General features: G+C 44.7%; 2 protein-coding genes across 3 annotated transcripts; one reads left to right on the forward strand and one right to left on the reverse strand.

Annotated features, from left to right (window-relative positions):
- The first annotated feature begins 1,413 nt into the window (after window positions 1–1,413).
- nefla (neurofilament light chain a) lies at window positions 1,414–4,284 on the forward strand. Its single transcript, XM_079289449.1, has 4 exons — window positions 1,414–2,560; window positions 2,711–2,835; window positions 3,121–3,563; window positions 3,664–4,284. Exons 1-4 carry the CDS (start codon window positions 1,508–1,510, stop codon window positions 4,038–4,040), a joined length of 1,998 nt encoding a protein of 665 aa, XP_079145575.1. The 5' UTR covers window positions 1,414–1,507; the 3' UTR covers window positions 4,041–4,284.
- Window positions 4,285–7,932: 3,648 nt separating this feature from the next.
- Window positions 7,933–12,445, reverse strand: nefma (neurofilament medium chain a). Of its 2 annotated transcripts, XM_079289838.1 has the most exons (4): window positions 11,221–12,445; window positions 10,165–10,289; window positions 9,668–10,035; window positions 7,933–9,571 (listed from the first exon to the last, which is right to left on the reverse strand). In XM_079289838.1, the coding sequence occupies exons 1-4, from the start codon at window positions 12,277–12,279 to the stop codon at window positions 8,214–8,216; spliced, it is 2,910 nt and encodes a 969-aa protein (XP_079145964.1). In that variant the 5' UTR covers window positions 12,280–12,445; the 3' UTR covers window positions 7,933–8,213. The 2 variants fall into 2 exon arrangements, with proteins under 2 accessions (XP_079145964.1, XP_079145963.1); XM_079289837.1 differs by having other exon boundaries at window positions 7,933–10,035.
- Between the last annotated feature and the right edge of the window lie 13,529 nt (window positions 12,446–25,974).

Raw genomic sequence — 25,974 nt, forward strand, 5'->3', positions numbered from 1 at the left:
CCTTCGACATGCAATACACCATTTGAAACTCCTTACCAGTGCGGTCTTAGTTAGTGAACACACACTCGAGGTGAGTTACTTTGTTTGGGAAGAGAAGTGAATGGTCTACTTTCTCTCTTTCATTTACCCAGGTCCTGGAAGTGTCTTGTCTGCCAAAAAAAAGTGGCCCTGGTGCAGATTGTCAGGCTGCTGTTTGGGTAGGAGAGAGTGTTCACAGGGGAGTTTGTGTGATCACAACTGTTACGATGACTCAGCCTGCAGCAGAGTCCATGCAGCTCCCACTGAAGTCCCAAACCTCTCACTGCCTGTGAGGCACAGCACTATATCGGTGCTGGGGGGCTTTGCTTCGTAGGCAAATTACTGGAGCATTCACACTACGGAACATGCACACATGCACACGCACAGGCACAAAAACACACATACACAGTTATTGCTGAAAAAGCACTGCAATACACTTCATTTATGCATGGAGCTAGAAAGCAAGATGAATTTCCCAACATATACTCTTTCACTGAGCCCCTGCACACATACACACTCACGCACACACTCACACACACACACACACACACTCGAAAAGAAAATGCATGTCAGCAGCTGGGTGTAATTGACCTGCCAGGGTATCTGTGCTGCAGATGACTGTTTGTCTTTTATAGAATTGAAACAACAACCTGACAAAAGGCAAAGAAGACTTTTCTTTCACTGATTAAAAACATTGCTTTACAACTAACAAACTATTAAGACTATCTCTATAACGTTGTGTAACTTATTCAATATACACTGAAGCATACCTTGTGACACTGGCACATCCAATCATTACATTTAAGTATGTTGTTAGTTTACCAAAATGGCTTTTACAGAGTCAGGAAAGGACAAAAGAAAAGCTGAGAATATAAAGTAAATCGTATTAACATTAAGGAAAAGACTGACGCAGCATATGCGTACTGCTAATTAACCAACCTCCTAGCAAACCGCCAAGCTTATTGACGGACCAAGACGTTTGAAAGCATTTCTTTTCACATGTTACCTTCCGTTTGGGTGGGATTGTCTCATTGCAGGTCTTTTGAGGTTGTGGCTGTAGTTCTGCTCTACACCAGAAGGAGAGATGCTGTGTCACGGTTGTAATGAAGGACCCCCCCCCCCCCCCCCCACAAACAGACAAACGGAAGTATGAATCCATGTAAAGTGTATTTTTGCGACCTCTTCCCTCCTGTCTTTTCTTCTGTCTGTCTTTAACTCATTTCCCCTCCCACGCTCATCCCCACGGATCCTCTTTCTTGCCGCTGCAGTGTAAGCCCATCGAACCTGCATTGTCAGAGTTTCGGGAAAGCGCTTGCGTCAGAGCTCACTCTCCTGCTATAAAAGCACAGGCTGCTGCAGCAGCAAGCATTCGAGGCTTGAACCTGAGCCCGTTGTACACCTCCACACATACACACACACACACACACACACACACATACATATACACACAGAGGAGAGGGAGAGCAGCCTGTCCTCCTACCACTCAGCCATGAGTAGCATCGGCTATGACCCCTTCTACTCCGCCTCGTCACACAGACGCTGGTATGCCGAGGCCCCCCCTCGTGTCGCGGTGACCAGAGGGAGGACCCACTCCGTCTACTCCTCTCATGCGTCCCCTCTGTCCTCCTCCCGTCTGCAGTACTCCTCCCCTGGCCGGGTGCTGCTCTCCTCCTCCTCCTCCTCCTCACAAGCCGCTTCTCTGGAGCTGGAGCTGAGCCAGGCCGCCCAGATCAGCTCCGATTTCCGCACCGTGCGCACCCAAGAGCGCGGCCAGCTGCAGGACCTCAACGACCGCTTCGCTGGCTTCATCGAGAGGGTGCGCGAGCTGGAGCAGCAGAACCGCGCTTTGGAGGCAGAGCTGCTGCTGCTGAGGCAGAGGGGCACGGAGCCGTCCCGCCTGAGAGCGCTGTACGAGCAGGAGGCCCGGTCCCTGAGAGCTGCTGTGGATGAGGCCAGGGCAGAGCAACAGGCTGTCCTGGGACAGAGAGAGCGGCTGGAGCAAACCCTGAGCGCCTTGCAGGGTCGATATGAGCAGGAAGTGCTGGCGCGTGAAGCGGCCGAGGGCAGGCTGATGGACACCCGCCGCGAGGCCGACGAGGCTGCCTTAGGCAAGGCTGAGCTGGAGAAGAGTGTCGAAACTCTGCTGGAGGAGCTGGCCTTCCTCAAAAGGATTCACGAAGGCGAGGTGGTTGAGCTCCAGGCCCAGGTCCAGATGGGTGTCCAGGTGGCAGTGGAGTCTGAGGCCACAGCATCGGACCTCTCCGGGGCTCTCCGGGACATACGGTCCCAGTATGAAAGGCTGGCGGCAAGAAACATGCAGGCAGCAGAGGAGTGGTTCAGAGGGAAGGTCGGCTCCATGACCGAAACTGTGGCCCAGCACAGTAACGCCGTGAGAAGCAACAAGGACGAAGCGGGAGAGTACCGACGCCAGCTCCAGGCCCGCCTGCTGGATATCGATGCATGCAGAGGCCTCAATGAATCCCTGGAGAAACAGCTGCATGAGATGGAGGACAAGCAGAACGCTGAGATAGATGCTATACATGTCAGTAGTGTGTTCTATCGTGATGCCTTCATTATTATCCAGCTCTTTAGATTTCGGGGCTTATTACTCTTTAAAAGTATGACTTAAGGGTTTGATTTGATTTCACGTTGTTTGTCCTTTTATCCTGACTTGACATTGTCTTGCGTTTAGGACACCATTGCAGAGTTGGAGAGTGAGCTGAGGGGCACCAAACACGAAATGGCACACTACCTGAAAGATTACCAGGACCTTCTGAATGTCAAGATGGCTCTGGACATTGAGATTGCTGCATACAGGTGAGAAGCAGCAACGGTGCGACTGAGGTGAAAATATAATGTTGAAACTAAGCTGGAGCATTTCTAATGTTTATTTGTATGTAGTATGCAAAGTGTATGGCCTTACTGAATGTATAATTTATGTAAAACGTGTTTACGAGTTTAGCGTAGGATAGAAAAGTCAAAAAGAGCAGGAAACTTTATATTTTGGTCAACACATTCTGGGATAAAGCAACACGGTGGTGTTGAGGGTTAATAAATGAGTGTTGCTGCACTCATCACCTTTCTTTTCACCGACCTCTACAGGAAGCTTCTAGAAGGGGAGGAGTCTCGTTTCAGTGTAGGAGTGCCTGGGAGTGTGTCCTCTATGTACAGCCACAGTTTCGCAGCGCCCTCCATCGCCCGGCCCTTCCTCTCCAGCATGAGCTCTGGCACCTCCTACCTGATGACATCACACCTCCTCAGCTCCAGCTTCAGCACCACCGAGGGGCTCTTCTCTGCCAGCCACGCCCAGCGAGCAGAGGCCAGCCCACCTGGGGAGGAGGAGGAGGAAGAGGAGGCGGAGGAGGAGGTAAAGGAGGAAGAGGAGGAGGAGAAGGCAGAAGAGGCAGGAGCAGAGACAGAGGAGACAAAGGAGGAAGAGGAGAAGGACGATAAAGAGGGAGATAAAGAGCAAGAAGATGAAGAAGCGGCTAAGGGAGATGAAGATGCTGAGGGAGGAGATGAGGAAGCCAAGGATGGAGAAAAGGGTTAGTGCATTGTTTTTACATTCTGTAATTTCTCAATTCAACTTTAATTGTTAAAATCTGGATGACAAAAAAATAATACAATTCTCATCTATTGATGCAGGTGGTGAGGAGGAGCAAAAGGAAGAGGTGACCGAGAAGGAGCAAAAGAAAGAGGTGACAGAGGCTGCCGAAGATGACGGGGAGAAACGGGACAAAGGAGAAGGAGAGGAGAGAGAGGTTAAAGAGGAAGCCCAAGAGGAGGTAAAAGCAGGAGGCGATGACAAAGATGAGGATGCAAAAGAAACAGAAAAGGCGAAGAAGGATGAGGCGAAAACAAGTGAAGAGAAAGAAGATAAAGCGGATGCCAAGAAAGACGACAAAGATGACAAAGTTCCTTCGAAAACAGATGTCAAAGCTGAAGCCAAAAAGGAGAAAGAGGAAGGAAAAGCAGCCAAACCGGAAGCTGCAGAGGAAACGAGCACAAAGGGTAAAAAGTAAGCCAGTAGCGTCAGAAAACTTCAATCATGACTGTCCATTAGCTCGATAACCAGTAGAGGCATCTATGCTATCCTCTCAAATCTGCTTGTTAACATGGTGATCAATAAAACCATGCAATAGCCATTCACAGCAGCAAATCAAGGTAAACTGCTTGCCAATATGAATCCATAAAGGGTCTGGTTGCACACTTCCCGATGAGCGTAATATGTGTAATTGCTGAGTGCAAAAATGAGTGTGTGAGATGTTGGTGGTTTAATAAACACCTCTTAAAGCCATGCGTGTCATTGATTTTGTGCCTGGTGAACCATAAAACAAGTCCTAAAGTAGAACTTTTGACATCACAAGCCTCTGAAAACGCAGCTGTTTTGTAGTCACCTTGCTCACCGCCATGTGATTGGTGAGAAATGTGAGAAATGTGTCGTTCACGAATTCCTCGACTCACAGTCACTCACAGGCCATTGGAAACACTGTCAGTGACGGATTCTAAACAAAATTCAAGAGCAAAGCGGATCCCTACACAACCCTTCCTAAACTATTTTGATGTGGCATTCAGACACTTAATAATGCAAAAAAATGTTTTTATTGTAATATAGATAAACATATATATGTGCATGAAGAAATATAATATACATTTTGTCACACCACTTTTAATCTTGGTCTTCCTTAATACTGGAATTGCAGCTCCCATAAGGCTTTGGTGGATGTAAACAGGAAGTTGTACAGTCTATAGGCTGTTACTTGAGCCCCCGTTTTTAAAAACATTATTTGTTTAACTTTAACTATGTTTAACTATGTTTAACTATTACCAGTTTCTGTTTGCAATGTAACGTTACCCGTGGATGCACAGAAATAGAACACTCCATAACTTGATTGTCAGGTGAGCTCTGCAGTCACATAAGGGCATTTGGGGACGTTTATTGGTAATGGAAAATCAATATATTAACTCTTGTGTTAATAGATTGAGTCATGGCTCCGAGAAAAGAGTGCCATTTTTTTTCCTTAAATTGCTGGAATCAGCGTTAAGGGGGTTTCGACGTACCTCAATCGCAGTGGCGGCCCCACCTGGAAAATGTTCCAGGTGGGGCTGAGCCACATCCAATCAATTTCAGCAAACATCCTAGAATGATTTAATGCAAAATAAAGTTAAGGTATGTCATACATGCATTACTACTTTGCAGTTAAATATTTAGCAGTTATTCCAACATGAAAAAAGCAGTAAATAACACTTAAACAAACACGTCAGGACATCTTATTTTTGTCACCCTCACAAGTAATTCAGTATAATATAATAATATTCACTATAATATAAAACACACAGACATCCAGACACCCAGCCAGCTGAGACGTGCAGGAAAAACATATATTTTGTGCATTTATCATATTTTACAAATATTACTGGGTGCATTCCATTTTTCAAAAACACAAATACTGACAATTTGTGTAATTTTTATTTTTATTTCTTGTGGCTCAAGGGGTGGCGCCCTAGCGCCCTCTATTGGCCAGCCGCCACTGCTCAATCGCTTCCATGAGGTGAGCTGCTGCTGCAACTTGGTAAGTCAGCCAAACTACAATTAAACCCTCCATTATTACACCCAGGGGGGTTTGACTTAACTGCTGCGCAACTGCCTTTACAACTCTTATATACTTGTGTTCCTGTTCCATTGCATTCCAGCATGTTAATGGTTTTATCACAAATGCAACAAAACAGGAAGTAAACACAGTAGGCGACGCCATACCTCTGTGTGAGTTTGTTCTTCCTGCTCGTGACTTATGCTCGTGAACCGACATGTCCAGTTACGGCGATGATGTCTTTACAGAAACGATACGGTCCATTCGGTAAGAGAAAGTGGATGCAAATGATTCGCTTTATTATCCTGTTATTTTCACAAATGACCACAGGGGGTCGCTGTTTAGCGACCGCTGCACAGTTACTTGATTGGTTACCTGAGCGTGAACAGCGGCCACTGTGGCCACAAGTGGTGATTACAGGACGATGGTAAATGCTGAAACATGGCGCGACAGTTCACAGAAGAGTGAAATGAAATGACTTCAACTTTCGATTGCTAAATTGAGCTATTAGCTGTCATTAAGGCTAGCAGCAGAGGCTAAATCCCATTGAGTAGTGCTGAATTGAGCATGTCTCTATTTTAACTTTTCATACATATAAGACAAATAATGTTGTTTTCTTTCAAAAGTTACATATACCGGTAGTCCCAGTTTTAATGTGTTTACGCTGAGACAAAGTGACTGATTGCCAGTTGAAGGCACGCATACGCACACAGTAGCTAAAAGCATGCCATTATTTACGGTAATTGGATGCTTTTTGCACACCAACCAAGAGAAATGATGATGACAATGATGCCTCTGATGTGAAAGTCTTGCTCTATTTTATTATCTCCATTTACATGGGAAATACGAAATAGGCACTCATTGAAACTGATCATGTCTGGATACAAGATGACCCATAAGCTTGTTTTTGCAATTACCTGACATTGCTACTTTGACAAAAGACTGGTAGTAAAAGCTTGCAATCTGTTTTCACAAGCACATCTATAATCTTCTCGAGTGTGATGAAAACAAACACCCACTGATGCACATTATCCTCTGACACCTGACACCACGCAGCAGCTGCTCTGTTTATTTTACTCCCTTGGGTAGATATTAAGTTTAGACAGCAAGCTCTCTGCATCAGGTACGGTGCAAACAGCCCCGGTTGTGGGTTTAAACAACTGATGCAGTGGTATTTCTTAGTACTTGGCATCGGTCGTATATTTTGCTGTTGACAAAAAAATAAATAAAACTAAGCCGCATATTTAAAACCGTTTCGGCAAAGTAGTTCAGCAGCACATCAACTCAATTTAATTCTGAAGAAATAACCATAAGCCAAGAAATAAATCTTGCCCTTTCAACATGGTCAGACGAACCTTATCGCACTCTGACTTTTTTATGGTAGAATTGATCAATTACATTCTTGGTTGATGTATATTGTTGGTTGATATATATAAATGTGTGTGTGTGTGTGTGTGTTGTAGAATGACAGTGAATGAAGTTTGAATCTTGATATCATAACTTTTTTGACCTCAAAGTTATTCATTTCATGACGAAACTCTTACGAAAAGCTCTTTTCTGACAAGTCGTAATACTTTCAACCACTTATTGTAACTACTCTAATGTAATGAGAAATGTTTGATGTATGTATACACAAAGCAAACATGTGAATACATTAATATAAATGACAAGAAACAATCTGTTTTTCTTTTACTTCGTTATGACATTTATTGAGCAAATGCTGCTGGGAAATTGTTCATGATGGGTAAAGTCATGGGATTGCAAACAGTAGCACCTCATTTATTTCTGTATTTAAATTCAAGTCCATCCTATGCATACAAGAATGTGTGAATCTGCGCATTTACAGTTGGTTTATTTTTCAGTTGCACTCAGGTGAACATAACAGACACTGATGAAAAGCATGTTTAAGGCTAAGAGTTTCTTCAGGTTTGTTAAGCTTTAACTGGATGTACATGGTCGTGTGTGTGTGTGTGTGTGTGTGTGTGTGTGTGTCGTATCGCTGCCCGTCTCTTTCTTCTCTGTATGTGGTGCATTTGCTGTTAGTTTCTTTTTGGCTCAGTTGATATCTTCACATGTCAAGTAAGGCTTCGTCAGTAGAGCACGTGTCTTCGTAGACTTCCCTCACCCACTTTACTTAAACTCTGAACAACCTCTCAACTTTAATATTTCTCTCACTCTCCCATCCCCAATATATATATATGCATTCCTTTTACATATGTACTCTTTTTACAGTGTATTTCTACCACACATAGAGATGAGAGGAAAGTTCTCCCCTCTCCTGAGCTAGCATGCAGAGACCCCCCATCCCTCCCTCCCTCCCTCCAGTGAGCTCACCCGTGAACTGCGGAAAGAAAGAAAAAGAGGATAAAATGTCTCAGTCGCAAGCTCCTCCTCGCGTCTGCAGCAAAGCCCGCTTAAAGTTGTCACTCAACATGCATTTTTGAAATTTGTAGCATTTAAGTTTTGGCTTCTCTCTATGATTTGTGAGTGGCTGTCTTTATTACATCGCTCTAGCTGTATGATTTTCTTTTTTTAAATGTTAGTTCTGGGTTGATTGCTTATCCTCCGGTCCACCTCCGTTGGATCAGCCCGCCTGGAGTCCGCTCATTCGGCCTCTGTCACCTGCTTGATGGACTGGGTGGAGTGCTTCTCCGTCTTCTTGGTGGAGACCAGCTTCTCCAGCTTCTCCTCCTCCACCTCTTCCTTCATCGTCTCGGTCACGGTGACCGATTTGGTGACGCGCTTGGAGCCGTCTTCTCCGGTGGTGATCGTCTCCACAGTTTTGGTGATCACCACTTTCTGGCTTCCGTCTTCCTTGACGGGACTTTCGTCCACGCCGTTAGAGATCACGTCGTCTTCCTTTCCCTCGTCCTTCTTCTCCTTCTCTTCGGGGCTGCTCTTGTCTACGTCGCCATTCATGGCAACGTCTTTCTTTTCTGCGCTCTTGTCGCTTGTTGGGTCGCTCTTTTTCTCTGATTTCTCTTCAGCAGCTTTAGGGGCCTCGGGTTTGGCGGTCTTTGGGGATTCAGCTTTTGGTGATTCGGGTTTTGGGGAGTCTGACTTCGGGGACTCAGTTTTTGGGGAGCTGGGTTTTGGGGATCCAGCCTTTGGTGAGCTTTCTTTGGGGGTCTCAGACTTAGGGGATGCAGGCTTAAGGGTCTCAGGTCTAGGTAATTCAGATTTAGGGGACTCAGACTTAGGGGATGCAGGCTTAAGGGTCTCAGGTCTAGGTAATTCAGATTTAGGGGACACAGGTTTAGGGGATTCAGATTTAGGGGACTCAGGTTTAGGTAATTCAGATTTAGGGGACACAGGTTTAGGGGATTCAGATTTAGGGGACTCAGGTTTAGGTAATTCAGATTTAGGGGACACAGGTTTAGGGGATTCAGATTTAGGGGACTCAGGTTTAGGGGATTCAGATTTAGGGGACTCAGGTTTAGGGGATTCAGATTTAGGGGACTCAGGTTTAGGGGATTCAGACTTAGGGGACTCAGGTTTTGGTGATTCAGACTTGGGTGATCCAGGTCTGGGGGATTCAGACTTGGGGGATTCAGGTTTTGGGGATTCAGCCTTTGGAGAATCTGGTTTTGAAGCCTCGGTTTTGGCAGCTTCTTCTTTCTTGACCTCTGGCTTTGCAGCTTCTGTCTTTGGAGCTTCTGTCTTGGCTACAGCTTCTTCTGCTTTTTCATCTTTTAACTTCTTCTCGTCTTTTTCGCTTTTTTTGTCTTTGTCCCCGTCCTCTTTTTCCTCTTTCTCATCCCCGCTTTTGGATGCTTTGTCACTAGCTGCATCTTCATCCTGATCGCCTTCCTCCTCTTCAGCACCAGCTTCCTCTTCACCTCCGCTGCCTTCTTTGTATCCGGCCTTCTCTTTGTCAGGAGAGGCTTTAGACTCTGGAGCTTTGGAGCACAGGACTGTCTCCTCAACTTCCTCCTCTCCCTCTTCTCCATCTCCTTCGTCGCCTCCCTCTGCATCCTCCCCCTTTTCTCCCTCATCCTCTTCTTCCTTCTCTCCTTCGTCACCCCCTTCTCCTTCCCCCTCTTCTTCCTCATCGTCACCTTTTCCATCCTCTTCTTCCGCCTTAGCAGGTTCGCTAGAGCTAACCTTAGCTACAGTGGCGGCTACAAGTTCCTCCTCCTTGCCCTCTCCCTCGCCCTCTTCCCCCTCAGCCTCTGCTTCCTCCTCTTCCTCACCCTCATCTCCCCCTCCTCCGAGTGTGGCAGACAGCTCTTGTGCTATTTCCGCCAGGGCCTCGTCGATGTCTAACTTCTCATCCTCAATCGTTGTCTCTTCGGTGAGCTCCTCCACAAACTTGTGGTGCACCTTGAGCTTGGGAGGGTCTGATTTAGGCTTAGAGATTTTGATGGGGGTGGCCTGACGATAAGGGAAAGTGTTGAAGTGGGTCTCCTCACCCTCCAGGAGTTTCCTGAGGGCAACAAATGTAATGTATTTAGTAATCCCTTTAGGTACAGAGAAGGTTACCGTTTTTATGAAATGACTGCAAATGTTATTTCTGCTACTTAATAAGATGTCAATTGCATGTCAGATAGGCTACCTGTATGCAGCGATCTCAATGTCCAAAGCCATCTTGACATTGAGCAGGTCCTGGTACTCGCGCAGGTGACGAGCCATCTCCCATTTGGTGCTCTTGAGCTCATTATCCAGCTGGTGAATTGTCTCCTGAGAAGAAAACAGAGCAGTGCGATACAAGGTTGATTAAGTACAACAAGATGACATAAAGAGAAAAGCCACGTCCTCTTTTGCAGATTAATTTATGCAGCTTTGAATATCACCTTCATGGATTACCAATACTTGTGGGAACAGCTTTAGAAAGAATTCTAAAACATTTTTTTTTACGAATTTACCTTTTAAATTAAACTGAACCTGTGTCAATTTGTCGCTCTTTTATTTGCCGTGTATATTTTGTATAAACTCTGTCGACTATGTGCACCAAACCCTGTTGCTTTAATGTAATATGATGCAACGTATGCATTCATGTCGAAGGCCTCTCTCTCTCTCTCTCTCTCTCTCTCTCTCTCAAGGACAGCCTCCACTCTTGTCAATGCACCCCCACACCCACCCTAAAATCTCAGTGGTGTGATGTAAGGTATCAGCATCGACCTGTGCCTCTGACTCAGCAATACGGGAAGGGGGTGGAGGAGGGAGGGGGGAGTCTGCTGCTGCTGCAGTGTCTCCCTTTAACCATTTCCTGACACTTGGGAGAGTGATTTGTAAAGGAAGTCAGCGCTCGTAACTTTGGGACCGCAATGATGCGCCCATAGCGGTCATTACGCAGCAGAAACTGTTTCAACACAGGAGGTTAACTGTGATTTAGGACAGAAAATATGATTACTTTTGCTTTTATTAAATCAGTTTGCTGTTTTTATGTCCCTCCGATAAAAACTGCGTCAAACTAAGCTACGAAAAATGAAATATCCAGTGCATTAACAATCTATCCATCGCCATCACAGCAACTCAAACCCCGATTAATAATTTTTAAACACACAAAAATATTAACTGAAACATCAAAGAAGTCTCACAGCAACAATTTAAAAGTGTATTTAAAGGATGTTTTCGGCTCTTTGCGCACGGCTCTGTGGCTGTTTCCTACCTGCAGGCTGGACAGGTCGCTGTTGTGGCGGTCCTCGATGTCATTCAGCTGCCTCTCCAGCGATTCTCTTGTCCCGCGGATGGACTCCAATTCCACCGTCTTGGACTGCAGCTTGCGGCGGTAGTCGGATATCTCATCACGGGCGGACTTGATGGCGTCCTTGTTCTGCTCCGCCGCATCGGTGAGCTTGGAGAAGCGGCACATGAACCAGCTCTCCACCTGCTGCAGGTTCTGGTTGGAGTGGCCCTCCAGCTCGGAGCGGATCTCCCGCAGAGCCTCGGTGATGTCCGTCTTCTGGAGGTCTCTCCTCTCCACGGTCACCTGAGACTCCTGGATCTGGGCGAAGAGGTCGCTCACCTCTTCCTCGTGGTTGTTGCGGATGAATGCGATCTCGTCCTGCAGCGACTGAACTTTCTTATCCAGCTCGGACTTCGCCAACTCGGAGTCGCTCGTGTCCTTCTTCAGGAGGCGGATTATGGCCTCCGTCTCCTCCCGGATGCGAGCCTCCTCGTCGAAGCGGTCCCTGAGCCGCTGGATGTCCTCCTCCGTGTGGTCGGTGTCGAGCTGGATCTGCGTCTTGTCGTGGTGGATCTGCTCCAGCATGGAGCGCAGCTCCTGCAGCTCCTGGTCGTAGTGATCGCCCAGCTGGGAGCGCGACACCTGCTTCTGCCGCAGTGCCTGGATCTCATCCTCGATCTGCTTGTTCTGCTGCTCCAGGTAGTGCACCTTGTCGATGTAAACCACAAACCGGTCGTTGAGCCCCTGGAGTTGCTCTTTCTCATTGGAGCGCTTGTAGTCTCCGTCCAGCATGGAGCTTTGACTGTAATCAACGCTGTCGGCGGAGCCGTGCACCGCCGAGCTGTAAACTCGGGACACCGGCATGTTCACGTTCCTCTTGTAAGACGAGGTCATGGTGGAGCCGGGGCTTGCCCGGGACCAAGACTGGGAGCGAAAGCCGCTGGACGGGGTGCCGCCGGAGCGGCTGTAGCCGTAGCCGGTCGTTCTGGTATCCATAATTCTCCTGAAGGGGCTCCCTACCGTGTCCACCGGGTAACTCATCCGGTCAGACTATATGATGTGCGCCGGAATGAAGGAGGGGGGGATGACGGTGCAGGGGACGAAGGCGTGGAGCGAGTTTTGTATGTGGGTGAGTGTGTGTGTTATGTGTGTGTGTGTGTGTGTGTGCAGGTGAGGGGTGCGAATGAGACCTCCTCTGCCTGCACCTTATATATCTGAGGCTCTGTCGCCAACAAGGCAAGTCCAAGCAGTTTTATTTCGTTCACTGGTGGAAGGGAGGGGAGTGCCCCCCCCCCCCCCCCCCCCCCCCCCCCCGCCCTCCAGGCTGCCTGCTAATGGTCCGGGGTCCCGCTCCGTCTGAACCACGTGGGCTGCAGGCGCTACGTGGGTGTCCGATTGAGATAGATATAGGACAAGATAGCGAGATAGTTAGTTAACATCATTACGTTTCTAATGACAATTTTAAATGACGACTGTTCTCATGAAAACAATATTTGCTGAATTGGTCTCGTCGTTTCAGCACCACGGACAGCGACCAGCAGCACATCGGCCAGTTGTTTCCCTCGAAATGACAGCAGTATTTTCTTACAGCTTAATGCAGTGAACTATGAATGAATGAACTTCAACTCAAGATGCCTGTTTGTTTGTTTCTTGTATCAAGTCTAAGGACTGTGAAGACTTTGCCTTGTCACTGTAATTTCTCACAACCAGGAGGTTACACCAAGTGATCCAGAGAAAGTGGTGGCAGGAGTTAGCATGTTATATTAATAGATACACCTATTAATATAGTTACTCATTTGTGCTTTAACATTTAAAGTGACAAAAGAGTAACGCTGGCAAGGAGAATATTATTCCAATTTCGTATAGAGATCATTTAAAACTTCAATGTTGAATGTATTTCTCTTTCATAGAACTCAGATCCATTCATTGATTCATGGATTGCATCGTTAATGTCTTGAAACTAAATCGAATTTAGTCATTTATTCATTTTGGATGAACCTCGGTGAAACAAAAAACAACAAATGTTCATCAAAACTTTTAACAGAATCATTTGTACAGCCTACATGTGGATTTTCATTTACCTGCAGGGCGTGGGACATTTACTATTCTCTTGTATGGGGGATGTACTTATCTTACATTCCCGCATATAGCTTTACTGCATAGTGTTTGTACATTTGTATACCATACAGGCACACATGCACACACTTTTCCTCCAGCTCTCTGTGGGATCCTCACTATCGGAGGTGCAACGCCACGTGGGATTCGTGGCTTTTCCATCCATTTGCTGAGACATCTCCCCTCTGAGGGGCTGCCCAACTGGTGGCTCAGCCTCAGCGGCAGGCTATTGATCTCCCGTCAATCTTGATGCTTCGCGCTAATCTCGGGTCACTCCGGTCAATGCGAAAACGATTACCAATTGTTGGAAGGCTTGCAGCAAAAACGGCTGCATTCGTGCTTTTTCAGGATCCGCGGGTTCATGACATGTTTAATCCTGTCAAAATGATCCATCCTCCACAGGTGCGGCCGCACTATGAGTCATGCAAATGGTGATTGTTCATTAAGTGGCAATTCTTCCACATCTTACATTTAACACCTGACAAAAATAAATAAAGTGTACCTTTACAGGGCTGCTTGTTATGGATGTAGCATGTGAGTAGAGAACTTATTCTGCTTTTTCACACTGAATTCGACATTGGCCGTCAACGACCTCGCTACATTATCTTATCCCCCTCATTGGCTTTCCACTGCTAGCTTTAGTCAAGCAGAGCTAATGCATCAAGCATGGCCCATTTTAGATTGCTCCTGAGACAGAAAGGCAGAGAGAGAGAGAGAGAGAGAGAGAGAGAGAGAGAGAGAGAGAGAGAGAGAGAGAGGGGAAACTATAGGGAGCTAGACAGAGAGGGAGGAAGAGACGATCACAATGACTTGCTCCTCCTGATATGAATTGTAAATGCTTATACTCCAGCAGCCCCACCCACAGTTTCCTGGCATGCTGCACGTTACAGTGTCCTTGATCACCGCTCCATGAGTTTCTCTGCGCAGGCCCTCCTGCTGGTTGCAGGGTTTTTGGACGCGTATATTTAATTCGCTCAGTAATTTAGACGTGCTTTTGGGTGCCCTACGAGGGGCCGAGGCGGTGGTTTGATGTACACAGTGGCGTGAGGGATGTGTGGGTTGGGCAAAAACAGGGGAGTCATTCAACATCAGTGCTGGGCTCCAGCGCACTGCAGAAGGGTTTGGAGTGTTTTCAAATGGCACTGCAGCAGAAAGCAGACGAGCCCATCCCAGTCGGTCCCAGCTTCTAACCTTCAGAGACCAGTCCAGCCGGGAGTGCACTCCCCTTGGAATGAGGTCAGGGAGCGTCTTTAGGTGACATGGTGCAGGGATGTGTTGTTATATATGCTGATACAGAGAATACATGGACAGCGTGACCTTTTGTTCAGCTGAGTGGCACATAGAAGTGGCAGCATTGCAATGTTTGTTAATAGCAGTATAATAAAGCATATGACAGATGAGGCACATATTAACAACAGTCAGTAGGGTCAGAGCCGTAGCCTGGATTTCAGAAATACTAAGGTCATGAGTACCTACAACACGTTTTTAAAATCTTTTAGATATATCATTTTTAAGCAAATTCTGGTTGAGAAATACTGACATTCTTAGTTCCCAGAAAAAAAGTAAGGAATCCATGACCTCAGTGTCCTCAATAGCTTTGGACCTAAATAGCATTTCCTCCTATTTAAAGCGAGACTTTGTAACGTTTGCTCAGCAGCAGCCCCAGTGACCACAAGTGGTAACTATGTGATGCTAAATATAGTAGCACACGTAGAAACGCTAAATGAAGTCAGACTGACTCATGTTTGATGTTTCTTCTTACACAAGAAGCACATTTTGTTCTTGCATTTAATCAAGTCAAGTTTTGAACGCAGAACTTTTATTTGCATTTTGAGTAAACTGTATTGTAACTTATCTGACTTCAGGATCTGAATACACCCGTTTTGTTCCAGTCCATCTCAAAATGATTGGATGGAGACGAGAGAAAACCATTTCTTAATGAACTTTACTTTGTGCACCGGTGGCTTTGTCACCATGTTTGCTGCAGGCGCTACGTGGGAGTCTGATTTAAATAGACGTGACATGACTGATCTTATAAAACAATCCTCGCTGAATTGGGCCCGTCATTTCAGAACCACGGACAGCGACCAGCAAAACATCTGTCAGTTGTTTCATCGGCTGAAAAACTTCCCCTGATGAAATGACAGCAGCTTTTCTTTGTGTGTGTGTTTTTATTTGTACAGTTCATTGAAGTGAGCTGTGAATGTATGAACTTGAACGACCACACACTGAATACTGAGTCTAAGGACTGTGAAGGCTTTGCCATGGGTTGTTCTGGGTTGTTCACTCATTTCATTTATACATTTAATTTCTTTCTTTCTGCTAAGTCCTTATCTTTTTTTGCCATCGTGTCCTATTTCTATCGGTTCCCAGCTCTCCTCTGACTTCCTGCCTCCCTCTGTCTCCTTCCTCCCTCCCTCTGTCTCCATTGTCCGTCCCGCTGTCTCCTTCCTCCCTCCCTCTGTCTCCTTCTTCCCTCCCTCTGTCTCCTTCTTCCCTCCCTCTGTCTCCTTCCTCCCTCCCTCTGTCTCCTTCCTGCCTCTGTGTCTCTCCATACATCTCTGTCTGGCTCCCAGTCAACATAACGGTTGTCCTTTCTTGTTGGCTGTAATAACATTATCGCTTTTCCGCCCTCCACAACGCTAGCCTCCATCTGCTGCACCTGACATCACATACCTTCAGTTAATTACAAGCAGTTGCCATGGAGACGTCCTTCACAGGAAACGGTACATAAAACATGTTGGGCACCAAGGCCGTTACTGTGTCCTGATGCAGCAATACACCTCAGGCAGTATGTGCTACTGGTTCCTCATACAATGCTGTAGAATAACAGCATAAAGCTGACATTGCATTTAACATAACTTTGCATTAAGATGCGTTTGGAAGGTTTTACTTCATCACATACTTTTATTTCCCCGTAGCGTCATTTCGCACGTGTGTGTGTGCACCTCAGGATTTTGATGATTGCGTGTTCAGCTTCCACTGGAGGTCCGTTGTAAATTGATTCACATTTGTTTCCCTAGAGGTCTTCACAGCTCTGCTGATGATGTTGGCGGCGAAAATCTATGTGCGGGTTGTCTTTGTGTCGAGGAATATATTTAGTGAAACCCATAACACTGAATCTGCAGAAACTAAAGATTATATTGTGTGTGTGTGTGTGTGTGTGTGTGTGTGTGTGTGTGTGTGTGTGTGTGTATAAATGTTGCCCATGAGTATGTAAATCGGGATTGACTCCGTGCAGTTTAAACCTCACTGATCTGCTCGTGAGTCATTACAAACGTATGTGTCGCCAAACATTGTTCGACTTCCAAACATTTCCAAAGATAAAGATAATTTTGCTCCTGAGAGGTGTAAGGAGAAGAGGAGCAGATGGGGAGGTACAGTGAGCAGGGTGTGACGGGCTGTAGACAGCTGTGTGGGGTGATGTTAGCCGGTGGGGTGGAAGGCTGTGATGATGTCATGAGTAGTGGCAGGCCAAATAAGAGCAATAAGAATGGAGGAGGGAGGGGGAGGGGGGGGGAGAAAGGGAGGGGTTACACTAGGATCTGCAGTTTATCTGCAATGCATCAGTAGCTTTCTCTCTGCATGTGTAGATCGGGTTCAGATGCAGTGTCTTCTCTCGTAGGTGATTCTCTGTGGACGGCTAAGTAGCCACAGAAACGATACTGTTCCACCTTCTCCTCGCACAGGGAGTATGGCTGGCAAAAAAAAGACAAGAAATAGTTAGGACACACACACACACACACACACACACACACAAAGAAGCTGTCAGATTAGACTTCTGTGGAGCCCGGCAGAGTTAGTCATTTGAACACTCCTGTATAATTCATGTGCGCAAATGAGTAATGGGAATACCTGGGTAAACTATATAGAAATCATTTGCTCCTCTGTTAAGTTTTGAAAGGCAAAAATATATACGTTTTGACTTTCAGTAGGCACTTCCTCAGCTGGACAGACATCGAATGCTCATTAAAATATCAATATTAGCTTCAATCTCACCTTTTAATGAGCCTACGCAACAAAATATATGACAAAAACAAGTGGAGACCAAATCTGTTCAGCTCCCTGAGTGAATGCAGAACCAATGTATAGCACACACAAACGCACACACACTGGAGTCCAGCCTGGTAATCAGACTGCTTATTCATGCTGTGTATTGTGCTAATATTTGTTCTCACCTTGCCACATGGCCATCAGTTACCCTGAGAGCTTTCTACTGTGTTCCTGTTCTCTACAGCAGCTGGCAGTACGGTTATCATGGCCTTGAATTTAATCCGTGAGCCCTAAAACACACTCTTAGTACGTATACCTGATTACTTATTGACTTATTGTTTCCTAATACTGTACATGTCGCTCGAATATTTTTGCCAGTATCATTGCACTGCATGAGGGTCTCATTGTCTGTCTTTATAGATGAAATCACAAAATCAATTGTGTTACCCTCTTAAGATCACATTCCCGGTCATGTGTTTTCTCCATGTAAAACGGAAAGTGGAATGTGCTTCGGTAAACTAGCACTACCAGTTTCAACGAATAACATCATGGTATCCACCCGTCGTCAATCTGCAACTAGAGCGAGCAACAGCACAGACACCCCCCCCCCCCCCCCCCCCCGCCACACACACACAGACACACACACACACCTTTAAGCTGTCTAATCAATTGCGGAGTGGGTGGAGCGGGTCGTTCCTTAATGGCGAGGTTGCCGGTTACATCCTTGGCTCCTACATGTGGACAGCATGTACTGTATAAGTGTTCCTGAGCAAGACACTGAACACCAAGTTGCTCCCTGGGCGCTTTGCAGCAGCAGAGGTCAAATTCCATGCGTGTACCAATTATTCGGTTTAAATGTTTACTTTTACGTATAAGCAACAATGCTTTGCTATATTCAGACCATATGTTAACTGTGTACTGTGTTTGCAAAGCACCGTCTACCTGCATTGTGCTGCAGGAAGCTGTTGTGGATGCAGTTATTCAGGGTCACTCAGAACAAAAGGAAAGATCTTGCGTGTTGAACATGCAAACGCTGTCATAAACACACATAGTACTTATCAAATCAATATGTTTTAATCGCTCTCTCTCTCTCACACTCACACACTCACACACGCGCACACACACACACACACACACACACACACACACATGCTGACAAGGTCTTGCTTCACGTTGGGCCTTAACATATTTAATGCTGAAGTCAGCAGCTGTTCTGGTCTGGGGGAGGAAGTGAACGATCAGCGGAAGCCAAACTCCATCTTACCTTGAATTCTTAAATAGCTATTGTTTTTCTGGCATGCCTCCACGGCAAACAAAGAATCGAAAAACCGAGAAGTGTTTAATTAACAACAGAAAATCGATATCAAAATATCCGTTTACAAAGTCTCACACAACTCAAGCAGTTTAATCCAAGTCTCATTTATCCAATCACATCCTCAGTACTTCCCAAACACATGCATCTTCTCTAAAACCTTGCTATTTAACGACTTCTTGTACGCAGGTACAAGTAGCGCGCCTGCGCGAGCGGCAAAATTATTTTCAAAAGTTTAATTTCATAATCATATTGTGCATTTTAGTTACCAATGTAACGGTTTATTTCCAGATTTTTTTTATCAATCTATCTTCAATATCCTGGACCGTCGTCAGTGGTCTGACACCATGTTTTTAATCTGCAGTGTGTCTCATCATCCTCCTTCTCTGCAACCCTCCTCCCCTCCTCTGCTGTCCCCACCTACACAGACGCACATTCACCGTCTCTCTCTTTGTGTCTCCATCCTCAATCATTTTTTTGACATTTTAACGCTCCGTGAAGCGTCTTTTCGTGAAATTACCTCAATGCGTATTTTTTATGCGTATAGGAACCAGAAAAATAATTAAAATAAACTGAAATGACATTTGTCGTCATCGTCTGTCTGACTGTGTGAGAATCCAAATGACTTGGAAGAATACAAGACAGAGGGGCACATTACATCAAATAATCTGCTGCATTCAACACTTGTCATATGCTGAATCATGCTTTTTAAAGTGCTTGTTGAATCACATTTGACATCACTTATTGTAGTAAACTAATTGTATTGTTTTGTAGAATACTGTCAGCAACTAGTTCAATTAATCCGTTTGCGGGTAAACACAATGTTTTTGGGTTGATATCATTGCGAGGTAGAAAGAAACTGTTCAAACTGCTCAGGTGGATGACTCATCTGAATCCTACTGATATGAGTCAGCAGTTGTACAATACCTGTGTTTGTTCCTCTATGTGCAAAACACACACAAAAAACCTGTAGTATCTGTAGTGTTTTAGGTGATGCTATGATTAATAGCAATAAAGGTAAAATATCAAAGATTCATCAGCATCTCTTGTAAGAAGGAGATTGTTTGTGACTCGATGTGGTGCTATGAACTCAGACTAGATGCTAGCGGCACAGCTCAATGTCAACTGGTCAGTCCATCACTTTGGTCGTTTTGGACCACTTTGGACTCCGGACTGAAATCCCGAATAAATTGAACGCCATGAAATTTTGTTGGTCCCCATGATGAGTGAGTTGTTGAGTGAGTTGACTCCTGGCTTTTCATCTAGCACCGCCAGCAGGTCACATTTGTATGAGTCATCAATCTACTAGATGGCACGGACTTTGTTGCAAACATGTATCATTCCCAGACCATTAAAGCTCATGACGCTGCGTCACCCCGACATTTCGTCCAGCTCCGCCATGAGGTTGACATTTGCGGTTTTCCGGGTATATTTCCTCACAACTATTAGATGGATTGCCATGAAATTTTGTTCGGACATTCGTGTTCTCCCCAGGACGACGTCAGTTGTCCCCTGACTCCTCATCATCTCTTTATCACCCCTTCAGTTTTTCCACCTGCAGAGCGAATGGCATTCACATCAGCCTCAGCAGTTCTTCGTGTTTAGTGCTAAGTAGCAAATGTTAGCATGCTAACAAGCTAAACCAAGACAGTGGATATGGTTAAACGTATGCCTGCTAATCATCGACGTGTTCAGATTCTCAAGGTGAGCATGTTAGCATTCTGACATTAGCATCTAGTTTAAAGCTGATATTCATGGCTGTTGACTCTATAGGCTTGTTTTCTTCTAAAAGGGCCCAATGTAATGCTGACATTACAGTAAAGGTGTAGCTTCTTTTAAACCTTTGAAATGAAGAGTGGGCTACAGGCAGAATACAACATCTGAACCCCAAGATGAGAAGTGTGATGGCAAGTGTCCTTGAAGACATCTGGCTCGAGGAATAAAGAATGGACTTGATTTGTTACTTATGAGGGGGATGCTGTATCTGGACAGTGTTCAAAACCATCAGTGAAGCGTAGACGATTCCATTCAAGATGTTCAAGAAAAATCTCAGGGTTGTGGTCGTTGGTAGTCAGTGAAATGATTGCCCTGGTGTCTTTTATTTAAAAAAAACTTGCCTTTCATGAGCTCTTTTGTGCTTGCTTGCTCCATATCAGTGGAGTTTGTTTTTACTTCCTCCCTTTTCCTTTGAGTCGTGACAGGCTGCTCCGATACGAAGCACAGAAACAGAGGGAGGTAACAATTTTATGGAGACTGCGTAAAAATGTTGTTTATATGGTGCTGTGGGACATTAACTGGTCTCAACAGATATATGTGGTGTATGCTATATCTGTCTGATTTATCCATATCTGTCTGATTTATCCAAGGGCATCTCAAAGCTCTAATGGCTGCAGCAAGGAACAATTAAACTGTCTGTGCTACTAGAAATACCACTTAATGTAAAAGTGCGGTGTGTCTTTTGTGTGAGGTAAAACACACCATGGTGTAGGTCTGCCTCCAGTTATTTTAAGCCGGTCCAGTATTTCTCTTGGACCTGTCAGCGAGCTGCTCGAGAGGCAGACTGAGGCGCAGAGAGGAAAGTGGAGTCATGCTGCAGAGGTTGAGCTGCAGAACCATGATACAGCTGAATGAGGGAGGGAGAGAGGCGAGGGGAGGGGAGACAACGATGGGGGTGAGAGAGAGAGATGGAGAAAGGGAGTGAGAACAGAGGCTCTGAGGTTAAGAAAGGTGGGTGTTGGTTGGTGTGTGTGTGTGTGTGTGTGTGTGTGTGTGCTGTGGGGATGCTAACTATTCATTTGAAACTCATCACGTATCTGTTGCTGCATTAGGAATAAAACCTCGTTGCAGTGAAGGGGATGGTCTCTGATTATACTGTCAAACTGTTGCCCTCGACAAGTCCTCATATCTAAACGACAAAAAGAGAGAGGGCTATGACATAAACAAAGAGCTCACGGCTTGAATCAAACCCTAGGTGTTGTGCTTACTTGGTATTTACTGTAACCATTGGGCTACCAATGCACACTGTATGTTCTGATAATTGATAATTGTCTGGTTAAGCAACTAAAACTATTTGGTCAGGTATCGCCTACAACCTGAAAAACTGCTGTATCTGGTGTCAAAGTCTCTCAAAGTATCTTTGTGCACCCAAAACATTCAATGAGGGACAGTATAAATGGTGTTGGTGATTTTTGCAGGTGAGAAAATGTCAGGCTGTCTCGATTAAAACTGGTTGGAACTGTGGTTCGAAAGTAAAAGCTTCTACAACATATTATATTGTTACTATTTAAATTACTTGAAGACAAAAAAATGTTGCTTACGTCATGAAGTTGATGGCAAACATCAGCATTAGAGTGTTAGCGATGGAGGCTTACACACAGAGCAACATTAGCATTCATTATGGGTCGTGTCTGTGACGACCTGATGACTCTAAGTCCAGTACTCACGATCCTTCAAGCTCTGTTTTGGTCTCCACCAACCAAAACATATCAGATTCTTTAGCTGCTAAATGCTCCGCCGTGTTCACCAGCTAGCTGCTAACTTTGTCAGTCTGTCGTTGATGCTGGGCCGGTAGAGAGCAGTGGGTTTTTAGAGCTTTTTTTTGTGTGTCTGAAAACAACACGAATGAGAGACTTGAGAGTGAACCAGTAAGTTTGCTGGCCACAAAAACCCAAATAGCACAAAGACGCTTAAGAGCTCGGTAGAGTCGCATGAAGGAGTTAAATCAACATGGGAGAATACATCTTCTATTTCTCGTGCAAATCCTGAAAAGAAAGAACTGGAATTTCTGTACAATGAAGAGCTAAATAGCTTGAGGCATACTATTTCATTCATAGATTACTTGTCTTACATTGAGTGTGCACTTTGTGTATGAAGGTCCTTCTAAATGTTTGAGAGACCCTCTAAGTTGTCAGTGCTTCTCTGCACCTCGAAATCATCAAAAGAATTTCATTGACAGTTTTCGGACTGTGGGATTAAAGTTGTCATTAAATTGTGATTGAGAGAATGGCCAGAGGCGAATGAGGGTACATGTATTTACAGACAGTAATGGGTTCACTAACACGGCATCATTGTGGGGAGCCTGTAGCCAATCCTGCTAAGTACTATTTTGTATTCTGAGACAGGATGTAATCCCTCAAGTCAGTGTGTCTGCCTCCAGAAAGATATGCGTGTGTGCACTTGTGTGTCGGCTCTGCTGTTACATATGAGACAAATACTGTGACATATTGTCAAATACCATATTGGACAATACCACTAGTGCCATAACATCATACCTTTCTCTGCTTTTAAATATTTTTTTACGTTCAGGACATTTAGGACACTTTTCGACCTCTTCAAATAAGTGTTGGAGCGATACGATTTGGCTTTAGGGTTGTGGTTAATGGTTAAGGTTGAGGAAATGGAACGTGTTAAAGCACTGAGCATCCTGACAAGCATGCACAAAGGTCTGTGTGGGTGTTTTTTATTTTATTTAATGCCAGTGACTGACAGCATGGTGACTGCGCTAAAAGCAGGAGATGAAGGTGCAATGCTGTACTTTCTGTGCTCTTTATCTCTGTTTTACTTTTCCCTGCTGTCCTTGTCATTTTAATATCGTCATATTTCCATGTCCTAGACCTGCTCTTAATATTTGTTTTACATTTTTATTTTATTTTAATTTTATTCTTTAACATTTTTTATTCACTCTGTGTATGTAATTTATTGACCCTAGGGTCACATTGTGTTTTTTATGCTTTTAAATGTCTGCTCTGTTAAGCACTTTGTGATAGTACTGTCTGTGAAAAGCGCTATATAAATAAAATTCATTCATTCATTCATTCATTCATTCATATTTCTTTGATATTTGCAGGTAGGTTAATCCAGTCTTTCTTTCTGTATTTGTACTACTAATAGCGGCTCAGGAAATTACAAACTCACACTTTGGCTGTTAAATATTTTGTATTAAATATTCAGGGTTTGGCAAATCAATAAGCTATGCTGCTTCAAAGGAATGCTCATCAAATACAATCTTTTTTAACAGCCTTTTATGGCAAACACATTTTTCTTCTTCTTATTCTTCATATACCCGCAGCCCTACCGAGCAACTTCCCGAGGTCTGCTCTTGAAGCTATATGTGACACTGCATTACAGATGAATACTTCTTCGCTCGGTAAAGCAGAACTAACTGTAGCTACTCTCAGTCTAAGAAAAGCTATCATGAGATACGGTGTGGAGACACATTGAAGGAGAGGAGGAATGGTGGATGGATAGAAGAAGGGAGGAAGGGTGCTGCCCTAATGGAGATGGGTCATGGTTGTTGGACCCTTCCATCAGCTTTGTTGCCTCAGCTCTGCTCTAACATTGAAATCCTTGAAGTTAGAACTTCCCATTTTGTGTTAACAATTTAAGCAAACTCCTGCAGTCGCCCCCCGCCTTTGCCCAATCACACAAGCAGTCCTCTCTCCATTGTGATTCGTACCTTGAAATGGCTGATACAAACTACATGTTTTATGATAATTCCAACTGCTCTCCGCTTTGCTGTTAGCAAGATTTCCCTTCAGGGACAACAAAGTCTAAAATATAATTATAGACACTGCACCCGAATTAATAATAACTGTCAATTTGAAACAGGGCCGATAAGAATCATTTTTAATGAGAGAGACAATGGAAAGAAGTTTGTTTCCACTCACCTTGTTGTCACTTGTTTTTCCAAAGTAAGACTTTTAGAGTTTGTACTTTAATGTCTTGTTACATTCAATACATTAAATCCATGGCAGATCAAGGTACGGTACATAATGAAACCCTAAACACAAGTTCATGTGCAGTAGGTTAATGGGCATCGTCTGGCATATAACAGTAGGGACCCATGCAGAAATGTCTGCATTCACACAAGCTCCTATTGGTGTCACTCAAAGAAATTCAAAGCATGACTGTTTTTGTTCTCTCTCTCTCTAATCCACTAACCTCCCTCTTCATTCTACAAACTGTGCTGCAAGGCAGTCAGGCTGAACAGAGGTAGAGTAGTGTCACGGTTGAGTAAGCCGTCTCTTTGGTTTGGGTCACGAAGCTCAAAACCGCGCAAGCCCCGACTGGTGAATGGCAATGACTGAGCTTGACTCTGCATATTTCATGAAACTGGAAGAACTGCACACCGGGGGGGGGGGGGGGGGGATATGGTGTAAGGCAAGAGTGTACACTTGTACGGTCCTCCATCCTGTTTACGAGACAACTGGAACTGGGGAAGAACAAATGTTTTAACAGAATAAAAACATTCAAACTTTCAGGAAAACTTGCATGAAATAGTGCTTGTTAGAAACTTCATGACTGACCAAATAAATCAAATATTGAATGCAGAAAGATAATTCAGTCCAGGAAGATTTTTATTTTACATCATACTTACAAGTTGTTTCATCTACTTGTGATTCATTTAGATATTTATTTCCCCGCCATCCATTTATTGCCTTCTTTTTTATTATTTAACATGTTTTGTCTCTCAGCAGTGCAGCCGATAGCAGTCATGTCTGCCGTATAGAGAGAGTTTAAGTAAAAGTAAAGCCTGAAAGCACTCAGACAGCAGATTGTTTGCAAAGAATTCAGAAGGTTTGCTCATTACGCCTATACTTATTCAATTAAAAACAGCATTCCAAGAAGTTCTGACAAGCACACAAATAACTCAACATTGGCTCAACAAACAGTGGGATGCAGTATCGGAGGCACAAGAGTTGGACGAACCTAACAGAGACACAGCACACGTTTTTTGAGAATATACTCTATGAGAAGGAGCGAGGCAAGCACAGTTCAAACACCAAAGACTGACAGCGATGGAATATCACAGGCTTCCCCCCCTCGGGTTGTCTGACTCACTCTGATGCCTCAGAAGCGCCAGAAATGATACTTCTTCAGCCACGAGAGTGCTGCCAGCTTCATCAGCATTTCTAATTGTTTTCCTGAAGAGGGAGTAGGAGATGAGGGGGTGCTCGTGTTTCGCATTTTGGGTGTGGCGGCAAATGTTCCCCTGTGCAGGACGGGCGTGGAGTCTCAAAACTCTTTCTTCTTTGCTGCAGCTTTGTTATCTTTGTCCCCGCAACATTATGTTGTTTTTTGCAGAGTGAGTGCTTCAAAGTCAAAGAGAAGTTTGAACTACAATGAAACACGGCAATAAATAGTTAAATGTAGAAATATGAACGTTTCCAGTCATGACTAAGTATATTTGAGCCTCCAGGAAATACAATGCTAGTCAACATAATGTATATGTTTGTGCACTACGTGTGTGTGCTTATGCATCTACAGTGCAGTATACCTGATGTGCTATTCAATAGTAGTTGCCTGTATACCTGGCA

This window comes from Melanostigma gelatinosum (genome assembly GCF_949748355.1).
Source record: "Melanostigma gelatinosum genome assembly, chromosome: 18".
Classification (NCBI taxonomy): domain Eukaryota; kingdom Metazoa; phylum Chordata; class Actinopteri; order Perciformes; family Zoarcidae; genus Melanostigma; species Melanostigma gelatinosum.